General features: G+C 40.1%; 1 protein-coding gene across 1 annotated transcript in view; it reads right to left on the reverse strand.

Moving 5' to 3' along the window:
• AGO1 (protein argonaute-2) overlaps positions 1–23,581 on the reverse strand; it is a 237,315-nt gene that overhangs the window by 121,337 nt on the left and 92,397 nt on the right. Inside the window, exons 12-14 of the mRNA XM_071690453.1 lie at positions 22,788–22,931; positions 13,565–13,724; positions 8,593–8,752 (exon numbers count right to left, since the gene is read on the reverse strand). Coding sequence (XP_071546554.1) covers positions 8,593–8,752; positions 13,565–13,724; positions 22,788–22,931 — 464 coding nt within the window. The remainder of the gene's footprint in view (positions 1–8,592; positions 8,753–13,564; positions 13,725–22,787; positions 22,932–23,581) is intronic.

Below are 23,581 nucleotides of genomic sequence, written 5' to 3' on the forward strand. Positions count from 1 at the left end.
GAAGCAAAGGGAGAAAATATTGAAATTCTATGTAGACAGCGATTCCATGAAGCAAATGACGATTAGAAAAACTATGAAAGATGGTAAGAGTACTGAGCATGATCAAGTGATGATGGAATGGTTTCCATAGCGTCGGAGTGATGGAGTGGACTTCTCAGGTAGCATGATAGTGGACTATAAAGAACTTAAATTACAACATAAGCATGACTATAGTGAAGGATGACTTAAATGATTCAACAAGAAGCATCATGGAATTTCCATGAATAACCCCAAAGGAGCTGCTGAGTATGTGGATGAATTTGCAACTCGTAGCTAACGAGCACCTCAGTCCTAAGCTGGTGTATAATGCAAAAGAAACTGCATTATTCTGGCGATGCACATCTAGGAAAACACTCACAACAGAAGACAAAGAAGACAGCACAGAATTCAAACAACCTAAGGGCAGACTTACCATCTCAGGGTGCTCAAACACTTAATATTTGTTTCATCTAAATTTCTAGCAGTCCATGGTATACTTTAGACACATGGGAGATGTATAATTAGTGGGTTTGAGGTGTGATGATGAATTATCATTACGTGACCACAGTTGGTCTGGCAAAACAGTTAATCTGGCAAGACTTTGGAACCAAGATTGCCAGAAAATTGGTGGTGTACCTGTAATCACAATATAAATGCATCATCACTGCTCATTATTACTATCTATCTATCCCTGATGCCTGTTCCCAACTGGAACTCCCTCAAGGGGGTGGTCACAGCAATAGAGTATCCATAACAAGAGAACTCCATTGCTGCTTCTTAGTTTTTAATGCCTCACCCTTAACAAACCACTGGCAGAAGGAAAGTCTAGTACAGTGTCTGCAGAGGCTCCTCACTAATGTTCCTACAGACTACTTCTACCTAATATTCCTGGCTTAATGTTCCTACCTACTACTTCTACCTATAGCTTTTATGTTTCTGCGTATATGTTCCTACCCACTATTTCTATCTATTGGTCATAACATTTTGCCAAAAGGCAGGGCGAGTGCATAGTGCTCATCACAAGAAAATCTAGTTTTAAAGAATGAGTTGTGTGAGTTAAGTGTTGTCAAGTGATATGTATGACATGGAGAGACTGTATGTTTGTAAACAGAATGCCAGTACTCCAAGTGTGTGTGAGGTTGAAAGAAAAGACTGCTACCTGGGTCAGAGAAGTGCAACCTGACAACTACCGAAGTGTTGGCTCACTACGCAGGTGTCACTAACCCTCCCAATACCCAGGCAGGTAGAGCTGGTGATATACCTTCATGGCTGTTGGCTACCTACCATCTACTACCTACTACATAATTCCACCACTTATAAACATTATTTCAACCTACATGCCACCATTTCTTACCTTCTACTGTTCACCTCAAAACAAGTAGTAATTTTAGGTTTCATACTGAGCTTAACAGTTCACTTCAAAAATATCTCACTCGACTCATGAACTAATAAAATGGGAGTGAATTATAATATATAGGCATAATCACTGCTCTTAAGTGCACTGCTTATCTATGCTGTTCAACCCATGTGCTACAACTTTTCATCCTCTACTCATCATATTTGTAGTATTTTCTGATCTTACTTTGCATTCTACAAAGTTCCAACCAGAAACACCTTGCCTAACATATAAACTAATAATATGGGACATAAACACACTACACATGCTTATGACTCATAATTACACTACTTACAAATGCTGTTAGACCCATAACCTACCAGCCATAGGACAGTTAATGCTATGGCAATGCCTAGCATACAGAGAAACCTTGCAGAATACGAAATATAGTGAAGCAAACATCAGAGAACTGGGGATAACAGTCAGATAAAAACTTAAATTTTAGAAACATATTGAAAAATAGTGCTTTCATACCAAAAAAAAAAAAAGTGATGATATTTAAGAACCTTTGCAACAAAAGACAAACAATGTGGAAAATATTTAGATCATATAAAAGAAGTAAACTTCAATGCTGTTGTTTTGCATGGTCACAATAAAAAGTGTGAAATAAACAAGCTAGAAAAATACAGAAACATTTCACAAGATAAATGGAACAGAGTATGATATAAATTTCCATGATCAAATAAAGGAAATAAAGCTTTTCAGTTTCGATCATAGGGGAAGATACAAGAAAATATATGCCTAGCAACAAAGAGAGGAAAAAAGAATAGCATTTTGAACCTGAAAGCAATCATGCAAGGATGATGCAGAATCATTAAGTCAAAAGTTCCTGAAAACAAACCTATCAATCTATCTATGTCTCTGAAGCCTGTTCCCAACTGAAACTCCCTCACAGAGATGGCCATGGCAATAGACTCTCTATAACTATTGAACTCCAGTGCTGCTTCTCAGCCTTTACTGCTTCACCCTTAACAGGCCACTGATGGGGATATTCTAGTGCAGCATTTACAGAGGATTCTACCAAATATTACTACTGACTACTACAACCTAATGCTTCAGCCTAATGTTCTTACCTATTACTTCTTCCTATGCTTCTAGAAAACATACCAAAAATGCATAAGACAAGGATTCATGATTGCCCAGAGGAAAGTTGAAATGAATATTTATTTCATTACCAAGTGATCTAAGAATTTTGAACAGAGTGACTACAGAAAACATCCACAAGATGAGGTTCAAGTTTGATGGTGGTGGACAAACCTAGAATTGATAATTATGCCAGAGGAGTGGCTGCTGAAAAAAGAAGCATTAAACAACAAGCAATACAAGCGAGTGTGTGAGGAGACTGTTCAGGAGAAATGTGGGTCATCAACATTCCAGTCAAGTGGCGAGCACAATGTGCTAACCCTACCGGCATGGCAAAATCTCATCATAGGTACTAGTAAGTAGTGACTCTTTATCTTCTACTCAAATGTTTTATTTTTCATTTTATACTGATTTTTACAGAGTTCCCTTCAGAAATGTTTACCCAACTCATGAACCTAACAAAAACAGGTAAAAGTGAAAAAGTCATCAAAGCCAACAAGGGAGGCCCATGCTGGAAGGCATGACATTTGAGCTTCATCCTCAATACATGAAAGTTAATAAAAGAATGTACCTAACTCAGTTAACAGAAAGCCATAAATGAAAGTGAGGATACAACATGGCCAAATAAAGTCAACCAGACAACTATGGTGCACTGTGCAAAAGTGAGCAAGTGCAAGATTAGTGAGGGCTAGCTGCTTCCTTGTGCCTCACCTCCTCGCTGTGAAGTCAATGGCCTAGGCAAGTCACTCAATGATTGTTAAGCCCCAGAAAATGAGCATCTGCCCATTTTATATATCTTATGATGGTCGAAGGAGGTAAGTCCTCATGGATGCACCTCATTCTGGGAGAAATTTCATGTTTTAATTCCCCAACTCACCAAGTGCTCTCTCAAATGCTAATAGGGTTTTGACCGAAGGCCAAGAAGTTTTCAGTAATGTACTGAACACTTCAGTAGGCATTCTCTCTATGACATTAGTACAAATGAGATTTATGAGTAACATCTTTACAATAATTATAATCACAAGGTCTGACATCTATATTACCTTTAACAGCTGTAATTTACATGATTATCATACACGACCTAAAAGTGCTATTACACATCAAGTCCAGTGTCATAAAGTGAAGTGGCTTCCACACAACTGTAAGGGCTTCTCAACTTTTCACTCTGCACACCATGTTGATTAGTCAATTCAGACTGACTTCTCTCTTTACATCCATGTCATCACACAAAAGATCTCCATCACAAACAGTCTTGACATTATTCCTTTGGAAACACCTCAAACGTCTCTAGTTCAAAATAAATCATTCAGTGCATTTGTCCATCTCATTTGCAGTCTACCCTCTTTACCTTCTTCCTCTATCCATATTACCATATACCTTCTACAATGTAAAATAATGGCCCTACTACTTCAGTGTTTTAAATCACAAATCTTTCAAGCAATTTTTTGGTATCACATAACATTACCATGTTTTCAATATCTGTACTGTCTATTCTATCTATCTATCCAACTATATCTCTGATGCCTGTTCCAACTAGAACTCCCTCAAGAGAGTGGCCACAGCAATAGAGACTCCATAACTAAAGAACTCAAGTGCTGCTTCTTAGGCTTTAGTGCCTTAACCTTAACAGGCTACTGTCGGAGGACAACTCTAGTGCAGTGTTTGCAGAAGCTCCTTCATAATGTTCCTATTGACTAATACTAACTAATGCTCCTAACTAATACTTCTACCTAATGCTCCAGCCTAAATGTTCCTACTTCAATCTGCTATCCCTACCATTTTGCCAAAAAGCAGAGTTAATGCTAGTGCTCACTGTAGAAAAATCTCGAGTTATGAAGAATGAGCTGTAAGAGTTCAGTTTTGTCAAGCGTCATGTATGACAAGAAGAGATTGTATGTTTGTGGACAGAATGCCAGTGGTCCATATTTTGGTGAGGCAGTAAGAAAAGACAGCTACCTGGGTCAAATAAAGCATCTCAACAACCACAGAAGGGCTGGCTCACTATGGTGCCATCAATAACTCTTCCCGTAACCAGGTGGGAATTACTGGCAATAAACTTCCCTGGTCGATGGCTACCAATCATCTACTACCTACTGTACTATCTATCCTCTCATTCCAAAGTCACAAGGAAACCAATCTTTCTGTTCTTCATTTTCTAATAAACTAGATCTAATACAACTAAGTTTTCACATCCATTCAAAAAGTAAGACCAGGCACAGTATCATGCTAGCTTCATATACATCCTACTTTAACTCTCACCCATAACAAAACTTCACTGCATCTTTAATTCTTTTCTCCTGCATTACTGAACTCTAAACTTCATCATTACTCTACACCCCATCATTTTCAGTAAAATCCTTATCTATCATCACATACTCATCCCTGTTCTCATTTTCATCATCCATATTTTCTCCATCTAAACATATGTTACAGTGACAGTCCATCATAAAAACACAAGCGCTTTCAGCAACCTCCTCCTACAAGCATCTTTGGCACAACCTATCATCCAAATCCTCAGCTTCAACTTTGAAAATAGCATCTTCTGCACAAAATAAATACAACAGATTCCACTCTGTTATACCAAGATTCAGCAGTAGACTACAACCACATTGCATCACTCTCATTCCCTAACATTCCTTAATCAATACTGAATAAACACTAAACCACAATGATGATATTAAAGGGATATTGTACACTCACTCTTATCTACCTATCTATCTCTGAAGCCTTCTGGAACTTCCTAAAGGGGATGGCCTGGGCAAAAGTGTCTCCATAACTGGTGAACTCTAGTGCCACTTCTAAGCCTTTAATAATTCACTCTTCAGAGGCCACACGGATAGGACAATTCTAGCACAGCACTTCCAGAGGCTGTAACCAACTACTTCTAGCCAATGCTCCCAGCAAAGGTTCATACCTACAATGTGCTTCTCCCTAATGCTCCCGTCTAATATTCTTACCATTTTGCTAAAAGATAGGGCCAGTGCAGAGCACTCATTGCAGGAAGGTCTAGAGTTACAAAGAATGAGTTGTGTGAGTTAAGTGTTGTCAGATGTTATGTGTGATAAGGAGACTGTATGACTGTGGACAGCATGCCAACAGTCCAAGTGTGGGTAAGGCAGAAAGTAAAGATAGCTACTTGGGTCAGAGGCATGCAACTTGACACCCAATGAAGTGCTGCTTACCAACTTTCTAAAAAAACATCATGTGATGGCCTCTCACAACTATCTTTCATTATAAAAACTCTTTGATTAATATGAATGACATGCAAAGCAAAATTGAATAAAAAACAGCAAAATAATGGGAGGCAGGCAGAGGAAGGCAAGTCGCAGCGTAACCACCACCACACCTCTCATTCATTCAAACCTCTTTAATTGATTACTTTCTTAATTTCATGTTCAGTACTTTTATAATACATCCTATATAAATCCGGTTCACCATAAACTTAAGACAGCTGATATCAGTGCTATGGAAGATATATGGTGCAGACTTAACACCACCATCTTCCCCACTTGCTCACTCCATCACTACAGGCACTCACAGGCTCAGCTGACTTTCTTGACTGGATAACACATTATTTGTACGATACATCCTATGCTATCACTGTTCACCATAAACATGAATGAATCAATATTAGTAGTGATACAAAGGGAGGACCAGGCAGTGATGGAGTCGAAACAACCATCTCCCTCACTCACTTCCTTCACCACCACTACATGCACAGCTGGCTTTCTTTAACTGGTTATTATGAAGAGAATCTCTTCTTTAAGTGTACTTTCAGTATTAGTACAATACATTTCATATGACTAATGTTCACCATAAATGTGGAGGAGTCAAAATTAGTAATGATACTGGGGCGAGGCAAGAGGTGATGAAGTGAAAACCTTCTCCCCACTCACTAGTTCAACTACTAATTAAGTTCATTGCAAGATTTCTATAACTGGTTTAGACTGTGTAAATCTCTTCCCATTACTCATAATTTACAGTGATTGTACAATACATTCTATATAATCATTGTTCACCATATTCATAAAAGATCAGATTATCTATTTATTTATCATCATGCCTTGATGCTGTCTCCCGCGTTAGCAAGGTAGCTCAAGGAAACAGACGAAAGAATGGCCCAACCCACCCACATACACATGTATATACATAAACACCCACACATGCACATATACATACCTATACATTTCAATGTACACATACATACACAGACATATACATATATACACATGTACATATTCATACAAGCTGCCTTCATCCATTTCCACCACCACCCCGCCAAACATGAAATGACATCCTCTCCCCCTCATGCGCGTGCGAGATACTAGTATTAATACATAGGGGAGGAAGGCAGTGAAAAAGTTAAAACAATCTCCTCTACTCATTCACTCTACTACAAAGGTTATTCACAACTGGCTTTCTATGAGTGGTTATTATTGCATAAATCTTTTCCTCTTTTAGTTTCATGTTCAGTATATGTTCACTACATCCTAGGTTACTACCTTTCATCACTAATGAGAAAGAATCAATTTTAGTAACGATAAATAGGAAGGCAGTGATGAAGTTAACACCATCATCTCCCTCACTCCATGACTATGAACCCTCATTTTTCTGAGGAAAAATACTTGCTTGATTCCTTCCTCAGTCCATTCTTTTGGAAAGTAATAATAATGAAGAGAAGGTCCTCCAGTCCTCCACAATTCCTTCTTCTACCCGTTTTAGGTACCTCCTATGACATGCAGGAGATACACGAGTGGGATTCTTTCTCCCCATCCAGGAATAATCACAACTACATGTCTTTAAATGTACATTCCCATGCCCTCCTTCATATAAACTCAGGTGGGTGACTACCTGGGAACATTAGAAGCTGTTCCCATATGTAGTATACATTTTCTGCTAGCCATGCCTAATGGCAAAATCTTAAAAAAGAAATAATAATGTAGAAATCTGTCTGTGGGATGGTTTATTTACATACATACTCTCATGTCACTTGCACGCATTTTCAACACACAAACAGTGGGTTGAAAAGGGAAACATGAACCCTCAAACTTTGCATACAAAGCTGAAATATCCCTAGCCCTAATCCCTTTTCACTGCATCTATCCATCTCCTTTTACCTGCAACTGTAATATTCTGTGTCGTCTTGAACAAGCAAATGCTCTGATACTCCTTCAACTCTTAAAAATACCAAACATACCTAAATGAGCATAAAATTTCAACACTCGTCATTTGCACTCATATTCATTTCTCTCACATTCCACTTAGCCATCAGAATCCATAATCAGTTATAATGCTTGATATGTCCAATGGTTCTTGCATAACAGTGGGAATATGTATATAAAACAGTGATGCAGTCCTCAAATCCAACTCTGCTTTCTGGTACAAGCTGAGAAGCCTATTTTCATATAGACATGGTGCCATATAACCATGAACAAAGCACTTAAAATCCCAACTACCTGATTAATCCTTCTTAATCTATAAAACATCCTTACATTTGAACATCACCCCTGCCAATCATGCTGCATCCTTATTCAATCTTCTTAACAGTCCACCTTAGGCTAATTCAAACGAATTGAGATTTAACTCTACCACCTTCAACAAGATCCCATCAAGTTTCCTTCTCTTACACATATGCACAAACAAATCAAGCACAGTTATCATCTGCATACAAGAGTAATATCATTCACATATCTTTCCTACATTCATATCCCAATCTCTCAATCTAACTTTTTGCTTTATATTTCCATGCATACATGCATACATTTCAAATGTCCATGAATTCGATTTTTTCTTGACTCTATTAATAACTGTTACTCTGTATATGAAAGCATATACTCAAAAAGTTATAATGCATGGATTATACAAGTCAAATTTCATCTTAATCAGTGAAGCAGTTTCAGAGAAGCCATTACAGAAGTTCTTACAGATGGATGACTGACAATGACTGGTAACACTAGCTCACATGAGATATGACCCAACTGAGGAATATCACCTACATACAATTAAAGAGCATTACCTTTAAACAAAACTCTGTCCACTAGGAACATGGCATTAATAAATACTACACTGACCCTCTGTAATTCTATCAGACCCACCTGTCTGTGCTGCTGGACTCGGACAGTTGCAGCATAACGTGATGGATGAGCATCCATAGAACCTACGACAGCTGCAATGGACGGTTTCTTATTATCACCTGCAGGTGGATGAGTAACATCGGCACCGAGGAAGATTACTGGCTCGTTGAACACCTTCGGTCTACAAGACAAAAATTGATAGATAAATATGCACCATCCATTTCTCAAAACTTAAAATCATCAATCTAATATACCACACAACCATTCAGACCCAAGATGCAACTTCCATTATGAAGACAGTGAACACCTTCACTCTGAATGTCCTGCATCAACCCAAAATGAGAAACATAAATCATCATCATCATGCCTTTCAACCTGTGATCCTACATAGTAAATGTGGTTGGCTTCTTGAGCACTCAGGGAACCCCAATGAAAGGAAACCTTGGGTAGGAAGTAATAGAGTTAGAACCTATATCATTATGTTTGTAATAAACATAACACCACTGCAATTAACCTATAGTGGAGCTTTCCTTCTGAAATTTTACTGCAACCCTTATGTCTTTACTCTCAAGCTAATAATAATAAGCACCCTCCTCCTTATTTCACTAATACAACATTGATTCCTAAAAGTTTCTGTCAAGATGGATTTTGATTCATAGATGGAGCTTCATTTATAAGTTTTCCATACTGTTTTCAAAGAAAATGCAAAAGGTGACCAAATGATGTGAGGGGAGTGGGTGAGGAGTGGGATTTATTTAGCGAAGCAGTGATGGCATGTGCAAAAGATGCAAGTGACATGAGAAAGTGGGAGACAGGCAGATTAGAAAAGGTGGCGAGTAGTGGGATGAAGAAGTAATGTTGTCGGTGACAGAGAAAGGAGAGGCATTTGGACGATACTTACAAGGAAGGAGTGCAAATGACTGGGAAATTTATAAAAGAAAGCAACAGGTGATCATGAAGAAGGTGCAAGGGTTATAAAAGAGGACAAATGAGAGTTGGAGTGAGTATCATTAAACTTTAAGGAAAATACAAAGATGTTCTGGAAGGAGGAGAATAACGTTTGTAAGACACGAGAACAAATGGGAACATCGTTGAAGGGAGCAAGGGGAGAAGTAATAACAGGTAGCGATGGAGTGAGTAGTCTGATGGTTTGTTGAATGTGTTTGATGATAAAGAGTGGCAGATGTAGGGTGCTTTGGTTGGGGTGGTGTGTGAAGTGAGAGGATCAGGGAAAATGGTTGGGTTTTAAGACAGAAAAGGTAATGAACGCTTTGTGGAAGATAAAATCAAACAAGGCAGTGGGTTTCGAGGGTATTACAGTTGAATATATTAAGAGAGGGGGTGACTGTGTTGTTGACTGGATGATATGGATATTCAATATATGTATGGATCATGTTGAAGTGCCTGAGGATTGGCAGAATGCATGCATAGTGCCATTGTACAAAGGCAAAGGGGAAAAAGGTAAGTGTTCAAACTACAGAGGCTTAAGTTTAAGTATTCCTGAGAAATTAGATGGTATTGACTGACAGGGTGAAGGCATGTACAGAACATTAGATTGGGGAAGAGTAGAGTGGTTTCAGAAGTGGTAGAGGATGTGTGGATCAGGCGTTTGGTCACATGGAGAGAATGAGTGAGGAAAGATTGACCAAGAGGATATATGTGTCAGAGGTGGAGGGAACGAGGAGAAGTGGGAGACCATATTGGAGGTGGAAAGATGGAGTGAAAAAGATTTTGAGAGATCAGGGCCTGAACATGCAGGAGGGTGAAAGGTGTGCAAGGAATAGAGTGAAGTGGAACGATGTGGTATACCGGGGTCGATGTGCTGTCAATGGATTGAACCAGGGCATGTGAAGCATCTGGAGTAAACCATGGAAAGTTCTGTGGGGCCTGGATGTGGATAGGAAGCTGTGGTTTCGGTGCATTATACATGACAGCTAGAGACTGAGTGTGAACAAATGTGGCCTTTGTTGTCTTTTCCTAGCGCTACCTCGCACACATGCGGGAAGGAGGGGGTTTTCATTTCATGTGTGGCGGGGTGGCGACGGGAATGAATAAGGGCAGACAGTATGAATTATGGACATGTGTATATATGTATACGTCTGTGTGTATATATATATGTATACGATGAGATGTATTGGTATGTATGTGTGCGTGTGGACATGCATGTGTATACATGTGTATGTGGGTAGGTTGGGCCACTCTTTTGTCTGTTTCCTTGTGCTACCTCGCTAACGCGGGAGACAGCGACAAAGTATCATAAATAAAAATAAATACATACACAGACATATACATATAAACACATGTACATAATTCAAACTTCTTGCCTTTATTCATTCCTGATGCCACCCCGCCACACATGAAATGACAGCCCCCTTCCTCTGCACATGCACGAGGTAGCGCTAAGACAACAAAGGCCACATTCGTTCACACAGTCTCTAGCTGTCATGTATAATGCACCAAAAGCAAAGCTCCCTTTCCAAATCCAGGCCCACAAAACTTTCCTTGGTTCACCCCTGATGCTTCACATGTAGTTTTGGAAAATAACTGTTACATTAATGGACAAAATCATTTTTTTCTCATCTTTCTGAAGAGTCCTCCAGTGGGGTATACATAATATAAGAGGCCACACAGTCAATGGGTTAAGAGACAGTTGATGAAAGACAGCAAGTGATGGGAAAAATACATATAGCCTAAGCAAAAGCTAAAAAATTTCTAACAGGGTCAAGTCAAGCAAAAATAACATTACAGTTCTATTCAACCTACACACACTCCTTTCCCAATTGTAATCGTAAATACAGGTTGTACCCCTCGTATTCGGCACTCTGTGGTCTTGTAAGTTCCATGGTTCGGCATGTTTTGAATCTGCTGCCGTTAGTTTTTGGATCTGCCACTAGGGTGGCGCTGTTAGCAGCACTAAGGTGCCAAAATCTATTTAACCTGCAGCCGAGCTAATTAGGAGTCCTGTGAATTTCTTATATTCACTTCTTTCTTGAAAATGAAAGCCAAAGAAGTTTAAAGTTTCAAAAAACTTTGAAGGTGCCAGGAGTACAGAAATGAACATAGCACTTATAAAGTGGTGTAAGCTCCCATGTAAAGAAGGTGTAAACATTTCTAGGAGATGCTTTTGGAGCAGGCCAAAGTTTTTCTTAGAGACCTATAGGTAGACTATGACTGAATATTTGCAAGGATGATTAAACAAGTTCAAGTGGAGATGTGGAATTTCAGCACACTGCGTGAACGGAGAGAAGCGTAGTGCTGACATGGAAGCTTGTAGCGTAACGTATTAAAAGAATTGATTTTTTTTTTTTTTTGCTTTGTCGCTGTCTCCCGCGTTTGCGAGGTAGCGCAAGGAAACAGACGAAAGAAATGGCCCAACTCACCCCCATACACATGTATATACATACGTCCACACACGCAAATATACATATCTACACAGCTTTCCATGGTTTACCACAGACGCTTCACATGCCTTGATTCAATCCACTGACAGCACGTCAACCCCGGTATACCACTTCGCTCCAATTCACTCTATTCCTTGCCCTCCTTTCACCCTCCTGCATGTTCAGGTCCCGATCACACAAAATCTTTTTCACTCCATCTTTCCACCTCCAATTTGGTCTCCCTCTTCTCCTCGTTCACTCCACCTCCGACACGTATATCCTCTTGGTCAATCTTTCCTCACTCATTCTCTCCATGTGACCAAACCATTTCAAAACACCCTCTTCTGCTCTCTCAACCACGCTCTTTTTATTTCCACACATCTCTCTTACCCTTGCGTTACTTACTCGATCAAACCACCTCACACCACACATTGTCCTCAAACATCTCATTTCCAGCACATCCATCCTCCTGCGCACAACTCTATCCATAGTCCACGCCTCGCAACCATACAACATTGTTGGAACCACTATTCCTTCAAACATACCCATTTTTGCTTTCCGAGATAATGTTCTCGACTTCCACACATTCTTCAAGGCTCCCAGAATTTTCGCCCCCTCCCCCACCCTATGATCCACTTCCGCTTCCATGGTTCCATCCGCTGCCAGATCCACTCCCAGATATCTAAAACACTTCACTTCCTCCAGTTTTTCTCCATTCAAACTCACCTCCCAATTGACTTGACCCTCAACCCTACTCCAAAAACTCCAATTCTCAATCAACCAACCAGCAGCAATATGTACAGGGCGATAAAGAGTGTACGAGCTGGCTGCCTGGCTGGGATTGACGCAGCATGGACTGGCTGCCTTGATGATAACAATAAAACAACAATAGTAAAGAGTTGACCAAAGCCAACTACCAACCTATGGTTGTTGGTTACAATAACTACTAGTCACAAAGCTGCAACAAAGTTTGAGAATGAATTTGCATGGCTAGTGGCAGCAGAAAAGTTAACACCATAACAAGTGTATAATGCTAACGAATCTGCCCTGTACTGCGTTGTATGCCACAAAAAACCCTTGCCCAAGATATTGAGGAGTCTCCATCTGGGGGTATTTCTGATGTAAACTTATGTAGCAATAAAGACCTTGTTTGAAAGATTTAATGGTTGTATTATTTCCTAATTTAAGCTTTGTTCTACCTCTGATAACACAGCAATACGTATGTGGAATGAGCTGGCAAGATTAAGGGTCAGGAATATGTTTACATAGGGAGTTCCCATTTCTGTTTTCCGGCATTTTCTGTGGTCCAGCAATGGCCAGGTCCCAAGTTTGCCAGATGAGAGAGGTTCAACCCGTATTAAAGGTGCTGACTGATTTGCAAAGCAACTAAGTTTTTCAATGTTCCTACAATACAGGTTTTCTCCATGTGAAAGACAGAATTACTTCAACCATGAGCAAATGAACTACCTGACATATGATCTAAATTTATGTATCTACATCAACAAATCACTCACAGCAAATGGACCTGAAACAAATTAAAAATTTTACATTCAAACTATGACCTTTCAGTTCAAATTTTGTGTTTAAAGTGCCATAACATGCAATGTCCTCACCTGATGCCTGGGACTAGAATAGAATTGATGCCTCCTAACTTGACATTAATCTTAAGGCAAAGATTAGATAATGTTTGTGGTGATGTCTTATTAACATTCTTGGCTTGCACACACTGAGTTGCCATTCCCAAGACAGTATCACCTACTCTCTTCACTTCCGCTGTAAACAGAAAATACATAGCAGACATTAGAAGCCAAATTTCAAAATAATCATAAACTGAAAAAATACAGAAAAACATGGGGTACTTCTGCTACCTGATGTCTCACCAAAGGTTATATCTTTTTTTTTCCACATCAGTGAGGTAGCACCAGGAACATGTGAAGAAAGGCAGCATCCACTCATATCCATTCTATAGCTGTCATGTGGAATGCACCAAACGATGTTTCCCTATCCACAACCAAGCCCGACAGACCTCACCATGGTTTACACCAGACACTCCATATGTCCTGGTTCAGTCCAATGACAGCATATTAACCATAATAAACCAAATTGTTCCAATACACTCTATCCTATGCACACTTTCCACCCTCCTGCATGTTCAGGCCCCAGTCACTTGATATCTTTTCCACTCCATAATTACATTTCTAATTTGCTCTCCCCTTCTCTCTGTCCCCTTCATTTCATACACATTTATTCTCACTCATTCTCCCCATATTTGAACACACCCTCTTCAGCTCTCTCAACTACATTCATTAACACACTTACCAATTAACATTTAACCTATCAAACCAACTCACACCACATACTATCCTCAAACATTTAATTTCATTTCCAACACATCCACCTTCCTATGAATAGCATGAATGGGATAGAGTAAACTGGCCGATAAGCTTTAAATGGACTGAACCATGTAAAAAGCCTGTGGAGCCTGGCTGTGGATAAGAGGCTACTGTTTAAGTGCATTACACACAATAACTTGGGAATGAATAAGAACGAATGAGGCCTTTCTTTCCTCTGCTCTTGGTGCTACTTTGCTAACCTGGAAAACAGAGAACAAGTATGAAAGAAAGATATACAGGGGATGCACAAAAACAATCTAAGCTATCCCTTCTCTTAAATTAAAACTTCTGCATTCCTAGTTTATGAAAAGCTTAATATCTATTGGATTAACCAATCCCTCATGTGGACAGTGTAGGCATGGAGGGGCTGTGGGTGCAGCAGATGTGGGTGCCTATATCTACCCACTGTGGACACCAGAAGGTTACCATAGCCTCCAGGTAGCTCTGATGATTCATCCTTTGTTTGGGCTGCAATCTATGCCCAGCCTACAGACCCTACAATGCACATCAAATTCTAACTCAGGTTGGAAAGCACACTGCAAGACTGTGGACAACTGAACGGAAAAGGTGAAAAGAACACTAGACATATGGCTAGAAATGGCGAAGTTATGCCACAATAGATAACTATGCAATCTACATGATGGCTAATAAGAAATGTATCATTATTCCATGAGCATATGGCGAATGAGGCAAATCCTCATCTAAGGTACTCATATATAAATAAAAACTAATCATATGCCTTCTACATATCCATAAATGCAGCATACATTTTATCTTTCTTTAAGGCCATCATCAATTTCTGTTGGGTACTGAGATGTGGTCAGCACAACTTCTGTGGTGCTTACCAAAGGTTCAAATCCTCTCCGAGTGATCAATCACATCTCTAACAAACATCTTCCTAATCATGCTCACAAGATTTTATTACTCTATAACGTTTAAAGTAATTCCTTTCACTATCAAAAGAAATAGTATTACTTCTTTATCCAATCACCTGGTACAAAACTTTTCCATGCTGCCACTCAGTGCCATATCACCTTCAATCTTGCTCCTCAACCTAACTAACTATAATCCAAGAAATTCCATTACTTATTCTGCATATTCCAAAACTAAACTGAAAAGTTCATCAGATATTGAAGTATATTCAGAGCAAGGAATGCCCAGCCATCCAAATTAACTATCCTTAATCTATACAGTACTACAATACATAATAGAATCCTAACCTGATTCATGGGTACCATTTATTTATCTATTTATTTATTTTGCTTTGTCGCTGTCTCCCGCGTTACCAAGGTAGCGCAAGGAAACAGACGAAAGAATGGCCCAACCCACCCACATACACATGTATATACATACACGTCCACACACGCAAATATACATACCTATATATCTCAACATATACATATATATACACACACAGACATATACATATATGCACATGTAAATAATTCATACTGTCTGCCTTTATTCATTCCAATCGCCACCCCGACACTTGAAATGACAACCCCCTCCCCCCTCATGTGCGTGAGGTAGTGCTAAGAAAAAGACAACAAAGGCCACATTCATTCACACTCTGTCTCTAGCTGTCATGTATAAAGCACCAAAACCACAGCTCCCTTTCCACATCCAGGCCCCACACAACTTTCCATGGTTTACCCCAGACGCTTCACATGCCCTGGTTCAATCCACTGACAGCACGTCGACCCCTGTATACCATATCGTTCCAATTCACTCTATTCCTTGCACAACCCTCCTGCATGTTCAGGCCCCAATCACTCAAAATCTTTTTCACTCCATCTTTCCATCTCTAATTTGGTCTCCCACTTCTCCTCGTTCCCTCCACCTCCAACACATATATATATATCCCCTTGGTCAATCTTTCCTCACTCATTCTCTCCATGTGACCAAACCATTTCAGAACACCCTCTTCTGCTCTCTCAACTACACTCTTTTTATTACCACACATCTCTCTTCCCCTTTCATTACTTATTCGATCACACCACATATTGTCCTCAAACATCTCATTTCCAGCACATCCACCCTCCTCCGCACAACTCTATCCATAGCCCTTGCCTCAACAATATAACATTGTCAGAACCACTATTCCTTCAAACATACCCATTTTTGCTTTCTAAGGTAATGTTCTCGACCCACACATTCTTCAACACTCCCAGAACTTTCGCTCCCTCCCCACCTTATGATTCACTTCCGCTTCCATGGTTCCATCTGCTGCTAAATTCACTCCCAGATATCTAAAACACTTCACTTCCTCCAGTTTTTCTCCATTCAAACTTACCTCCCAATTGACTTGTCCCTCAACCCTACTGTACCTAATAACCTTGCTCTTATTCACAATTACTCTCAGCTTTCTTCTTTCACACACTTTACCAAACTCAGTCACCAGCTTCTGCAGTTTCTCACACGAATCAGCCACCAGTGCTGTATCATCAGCAAACAACAACAACTGACTCACTTCCCAAGCTCTCTCATCCACAACAGACTGCATACTTGCCTCTCTTTCCAAAACTCTTGCATTCACCTCCCTAACAACCCCATCCATAAACAAATTAAACAACCATGGAGACATCACACACCCCTACCGCAAACCTACATTCAATGAGAACCAATCACTTTCCTCTCTTCCTACACGTACACATGCCTTACATCCTCGATAAAAACTTTTCACTGCTTCTCACAACTTGCCTCCCACACCATAAATTCTTAATACCTTCCACAGAGCATCTCTATCAACTCTATCATATGCCTTCTCCAGATCTATAAATGCTACATACAAATCCATTTGCTTTTCTAAGTATTTCTCACATACATTCTTCAAAGCAAACACCTGATCCACATATCCTCTACCACTTCTGAAACCACACTGCTCTTCCCCAACCTGATGCTCTGTACATGCCTTCACCCTCTCAATCAATACCCTCCCATATAATTTACCAGGAATACTCTACAAACTTATACCTCTGTAATTTGAACACTCACTTTTATCCCCTTTGCCTTTGTACAATGGCACTATGCAAGCATTCCGCCAATCCTCAGGCACCTCACCATGAGTCATACATACATTAAATAATTTTACCAACCAGTCAACAATACAGCCACCACCTTTTTTGATATAAATTCAACTGCAATACCATCCAAACTTGCTGCCTTGCCGGATTTCAATTTCCACACGGCTTTTACTACCTCTTCTCTGTTTGCCAAATCATTCTCCCAAACCCTCTCACTTTGCACACCATCTCGACCAAAACAACCTATATCTGCCACTCTATCATCAAACACATTCAACAAACCTTCAAAATACTCACTCCATCTGCTTCTAACATCACCACTACTTGTTATCACCTCCCCACTAGCCCCCTTCACTGAAGTTCCCATTTGTTCCCTTGTCTTATGCACTTTATTTACCTCCCTCCAAAACATCTATTCATTATCCATAAAATTTAAAGATACTCTCTCAACCCAACTCTCATTTGCCCTCTTTTTCACCTCTTGCACCTTTCTCTTGACCTCATGCCTCTTTCTTTTATACATCTCAAACTCATTTGCATTATTTCCCTGAAAAAATCATCTCTTCTCTTTCACTAATAATCTTACATCATCATCACACCACTCACTACCCTTTCTAATCTGCCCACCTCCTATCATTCTCATGCCACAAGCATCTTTCACACAAGCCATCACTGCTTCCCTAAATACATCCCATTCCTCCCTCACTCCCCTTACGTTCTTTGTTCTCACCTTTTTCCATTCTGTACTCAGTCTCTCCTGGTACTTCCTCACACAAGTCTCCTTCCCAAGCTCACTCACTTACTCTCACCACTCTTTTCACCTCAACATTCTCTCTTCTTTTCTGAAAACCTCTACAAATCTTCACCTTCGCCTCCACAACATAATGATCAGACAACCCTCCAGTTGCACCTCTCAGCACATTTACATCCAAAAGTCTCTCTTTCACGCGCCTATTAATTATCACACAATCCAATAACGCTCTCTGACCATCTCTCCTACTTACATACAAATACTTATGTATATTTATTTATTTATTTTGCTTTGTCGCTGTCTCCCGCATTTGTGAGGTAGCGCAAAGAAACAGACGAAAGAAAAGGCCCAACCCACCCCCATACACATGTATATACATACACGTCCACACACGCAAATATACATACCTATACATCTCAATGTACACATATATATACACACACAGACACATACATATATACCCATGCACACAATTCACACTGTCTGCCTTTATTCATTCCCATTGCCACCTCGCCACACATGGAATACCATCCCCCTCCCCCCTCATGTGTGTAAGGTAGCGCTAGGAAAAGACAACAAAGACCCCATTCGTTCACACTCAGTCTCTAGCTGTCATGCAATAATGCCCGAAACCACAGCTCCCTTTCCACATCCAGGCCCCACACAACTTTCCATGGTTTACCCCAGACGCTTCACATGCCCTGATTCAATCCACTGACAGCACGTCAACCCCAGTATACCACATCAATCCAATTCACTCTATTCCTTGCCCGCCTTTCACCCTCCTGCATGTTCAGGCCCCGATCACTCAAAATCTTTTTCACTCCATCTTTCCACCTCCAATTTGATCTCCCACTTCTCCTCGTTCCCTCCACCTCCGACACATATATCCTCTTGGTCAACCTTTCCTCACTCATTCTCTCCATGTGCCCAAACCACTTATGTATATTCATTTATTCATTTTATTATTTTGCTTTGTCGCTGTCTCCCGCGTTAGCGAGGTAGCGCAAGGAAACAGACAAAAGAATGGCCCAACCCACCCACATACACATGTATGTACATACACGTCCACACATGCAAATATACATACCTATACATCTCAATGTATACATATATATACACACACAGACATATACATATATACACATGTACATAATTCATACCGTCTGCCTTTACTCATTCCCATCGCCACCCTACCACACATGAAATAACAACCCCCTCCCCCAAATGTGCACGAGGTAGCGCTAGGAAAAGACAACAAAGGCCACAATCGTTCACACTCAGTCTCTAGCTGTCATGTAATAATGCACCGAAACCACAGCTCCCTTTCCACATCCAGGCCCCACAAAACTTTCCATAGTTTACCCCAGACGCTTCACACGCCCTGGTTCAATCCAATGACAGCACGTTGGCCCTGGTATACCACATCGTTCCAATTCATTCTATTCTTTGCATGCCTTTCACCCTCCTGTATGTTCAGGCCCTCATCACTCAAAATCTTTTTCACTCCATCTTTCCACCTCCAATTTGGTCTCCCACTTCTCCTCGTTCCCTCCACCTCCGACACAAATATCCTCTTGGTCAATCTTTCCTCACTCATTCTCTCCATGTGACCAAACCATTTCAAAACACCCTCTTCTGCTCTCTCAACCACGCTCTTTTTATTACCACACATCTTTCTTACCCTATCTTTACTTACTTGATCAAACCACATCACACCACACATTGTCCTCAAACATCTCATTTCCAGCACATGCACCCTCCTGTGCACAACTCTATCCATAGCCCACGCCTCGCAACCATACAACATTGTTGGAACCACTATTCCTTCAAACATACCCATTTTTGCTTTCCGAGATAATGTTCTCGACTTCCACACATTCTTCAAGGCTCCCAGAATTTTCGCCCCCTCCCCAACCCTATGATTCACTTCCGCTTCCATGGTTCCACCCGCTGCCAAATCCACTCCCAGATATCTAAAACACTTCACTTCCTCCAGTTTTTCTCCATTCAAACTTACCTCCCAACTGACTTGTCCCTCAACCCTACTGTACCCGATAACCTTGCTCTTATTCACATTTACTCTCAGCTTTCTTCGTTCACACACTTTACCAAACTCAGTCACCAGCTTCTGCAGTTTCTCACACGAATCAGCCACCAGTGCTGTATCATCAGCGAACAACAACAACTGACTCACTTCCCAAGCTCTCTCATCCACAACAGACTGCATACTTGCCCCTCTTTCCAAAACTCTTGCATTCACCTCCCTAACAACCCCATCCATAAACAAATTAAACAACCATGGAGACATCACCCACCCTTGCCGCGAACCTACATTTACTGAGAACCAATCACTTTCCTCTCTTCCTACACGTACACATGCCTTACATCCTAAATAAAAACTTTTCACTGCTTCTAACAATTTGCCTCCCACACTATATATTCTTAATACCTTCCACAGAGCATCTCTATCAATTCTATCATATGCCTTCTCCAGATCCATAAATGCTACATACAAATCCATTTGCTTTCCTAAGTATTTCTCACATACATCCTTCAAAGCAAACACCTGATCCACACATCCTCCACCACTTCTGAAACCACAATGCTCTTTCCTAATCTGATGTATATCTCTCTTTTTAAACCAGGTATTCCCAATCACCAGTCCTTTTTCAGCACATATATCTACAAGCTCCTCACCACTTACATTTACAACACTGAAGACCCACTGTATACCCATTATTCCCTCAACTGCCACATTACTCACCTTTGCATTCAAATCACTCATCACTATAACCATGTCTTGTGCATCAAAACTACTAACACACTCATTCAACTGCTCTTAAAACACTTACCTCTCATGATCTTTTTTCTCATGCTCAGGTGGATATGCACCAATAATCACCCATCTCTCTCCATCAACTTTCAGTTTTACCCATATCAATCTAGAGTTTACTTTCTTACACTCTATCACATACTCCCACCGCTCCTGTTTCAGGAGTAGTGCTACTCCTTTCCTTGCTCTTGTCCTCTCACTAACCCCTGACTTTACTCCCAAGACATTCCCAAACTACTCTTCCCCTTTACCCTTTAGCTTTGTTTCACTCAGAGCCAAAACATCCAGGTACCTTTCCTCAAACATACTACCTATCTCTCTTTTTTTCTCATCTTGGTTACATCCACACACATTTAGACACCCCAATCTGAGCCTTCAAGGAGGATGAGCACTCCCCGCGTGACTCCTTCTTCTGTTTCCCCTTTTAGAAAGTTAAAATACAAGGAGGGGAGGGTTTCCAGCCCCCGCTCCCGTCCCCTTTAGTAGTCTTCTACGACATGTGAGGAATGCGTGGGAAGTATTCTTTCTCTCCTATCCCCAGGGATAAATTTTTCTTCTCTTTGTTCTGTTTCATTTTCTACAAATCAGGAGAGCATGTGACAGAATCATGTGGAATGCTTTATGAGATGTGTTATAGATATATGAGGTTGGGGAACATGTGCTGGATGGTGTGAAATCCTTCAACTGAAAAGCAAATGCATGTGTAAGTGCGGATGCAGATTTGAGCAAAAGTTTCGGTATACATGTGGGTGTGAGGCAGGGTTGTGGGATGTCACCACAACTTTTCAAGAAATGTATGAAAGGAGTGATAAGAAAGATGAAAGCTAAACTAGGGAAAAGGTGTGTAGAGATGGAGGCGCGGTGGTCAGGTATAGTGGCTAGTGACGAGCCTGTTTGCAGATGATATTGTGTTGTTTGCTGAGAGTGAAGAAGAGCTGCAGAAAGTTGTAAGTGTGCTTTACGATGTGTGTAAGCATAGGCGACAGAAGGTAAATGCAAGTAAAAAGTAAAGCTATGGTGTTTGAAACGAAATACAGTATAAGAATAGATTTTGCTAAGTTATACAGAGAGGAAAACGCATACTACACAGTTATAGATCTGGGGGAAGAAAGACTGGAAGAAATGACAGAATAAAGTATTTGGGATAAGTCTGGTGATACGAAAGGAGAGACAAGTACAGGGTATTAGAGCCACTGGATCCCTAAACAAAATAATGAAAAGCGGAGGTGTAAATACGGAAGTGATGAAAGGACTGAGGGACAGCATAATCCTAAAACATGAACATAGGATGAGTCACAACGGTCAAGAATCTAAGCTGTTGAAATGAACTGAAAGGAGAATGTGGTATGGATAGATAGAATGAAGAAAGTAGTTAGGGCCTGTGGAAAGCAAGCAAGTTGAGAGGTTTACAAAAAGAGTTCATGATAGTATGATTGGGGTGAGAGAAAACCATCTGTGTCACGGGAAAATAGAGAGAAAGAATAATGAAGGTTAGAAGGCATGGAATTGATTATGCAAGGGAAGCAAGTAAGGACTGGGATAAGTGGAAGCTTCTGCCAGGGCCAACCCCCTGATGGGAGTTCCTGGAGGAAAAAAGCATTAGAGATACAAATAAACAGGTAAAAAGTCAACTAACAAAAATTCCTCATGTTACCTTACTAAGCCAATAACTATCATCCTAAGTACTTTACAAACAAACAAACAAGACTTCTTAAGTGTTTTACAAGCAAACAAACAAGACTAACTATTTGCCCCCTATATATTTGCAGATAAACATAAAAATCAAAATATACAATATAATTCAATGAAAAATATATTAGTCCATTCACTCACCATAGACTGGTGTCTTCCCAGGAAGTACAACACATACAAGCTGGAGACCAGTAAAGGTACTCTTGAGATACCGAAACATTGGCTCTACCTGGTCAGGCCCATTGGCATACTTGCAGAAACATGGCTGACCAATGATGGGCATGCCTGATTGAAAATAAATGAAACTGATCTTAAGACCTCATGTAAATAAACAAGTTAATGTTGTAATCTGATAAAACAAAAGAAAATAAAAATAAACTGTAAAGGTTAGTGAATAATTCAACATTTAACACAAACATATTCAATATTCCAAACTTGTAAGCCATGGATTGACCTGGAGCAGACAATTCATTCCATATGGCATGTTTCTATACAATCTCTACTATGCCTCCCAACTGTAGTGTATGATATGGCATCTGCCCTACCCCTTCTATGGTCGGCAATAAAGCTATCAAACTTTGAATATATTTAAATATGATGAATGAAATCTTCCTGTGCAAGAAATTTAATAGTCAAGATGTTTTAAATGTTTTTTCATACATATTCGCCATTTCCCGAGTTAGTGAGGTAGCGTTAAGAACAGACGACTGAACCCAAGACAGAAAATCCTCACTTGACCCCTTCTCTGTTCCTTCCTTTGGAAAAGTAAAAATATGGCTATTTCTCATTAAATATCTAAAAGACATGCAAAACTAAAATAAGAAAGTTCCTGGCTTCTAAAGAAACTATCATCTTAATAAACAACATCTTGTGCTATCAGAGATTCTTCTAATGCAGCATTTAAATGGTCTTATGTGTGCAACATTATCTATGAT

This window comes from Panulirus ornatus, chromosome 48, assembly GCF_036320965.1.
Source record: "Panulirus ornatus isolate Po-2019 chromosome 48, ASM3632096v1, whole genome shotgun sequence".
NCBI classification, from domain to species: Eukaryota; Metazoa; Arthropoda; class Malacostraca; order Decapoda; family Palinuridae; genus Panulirus; species Panulirus ornatus.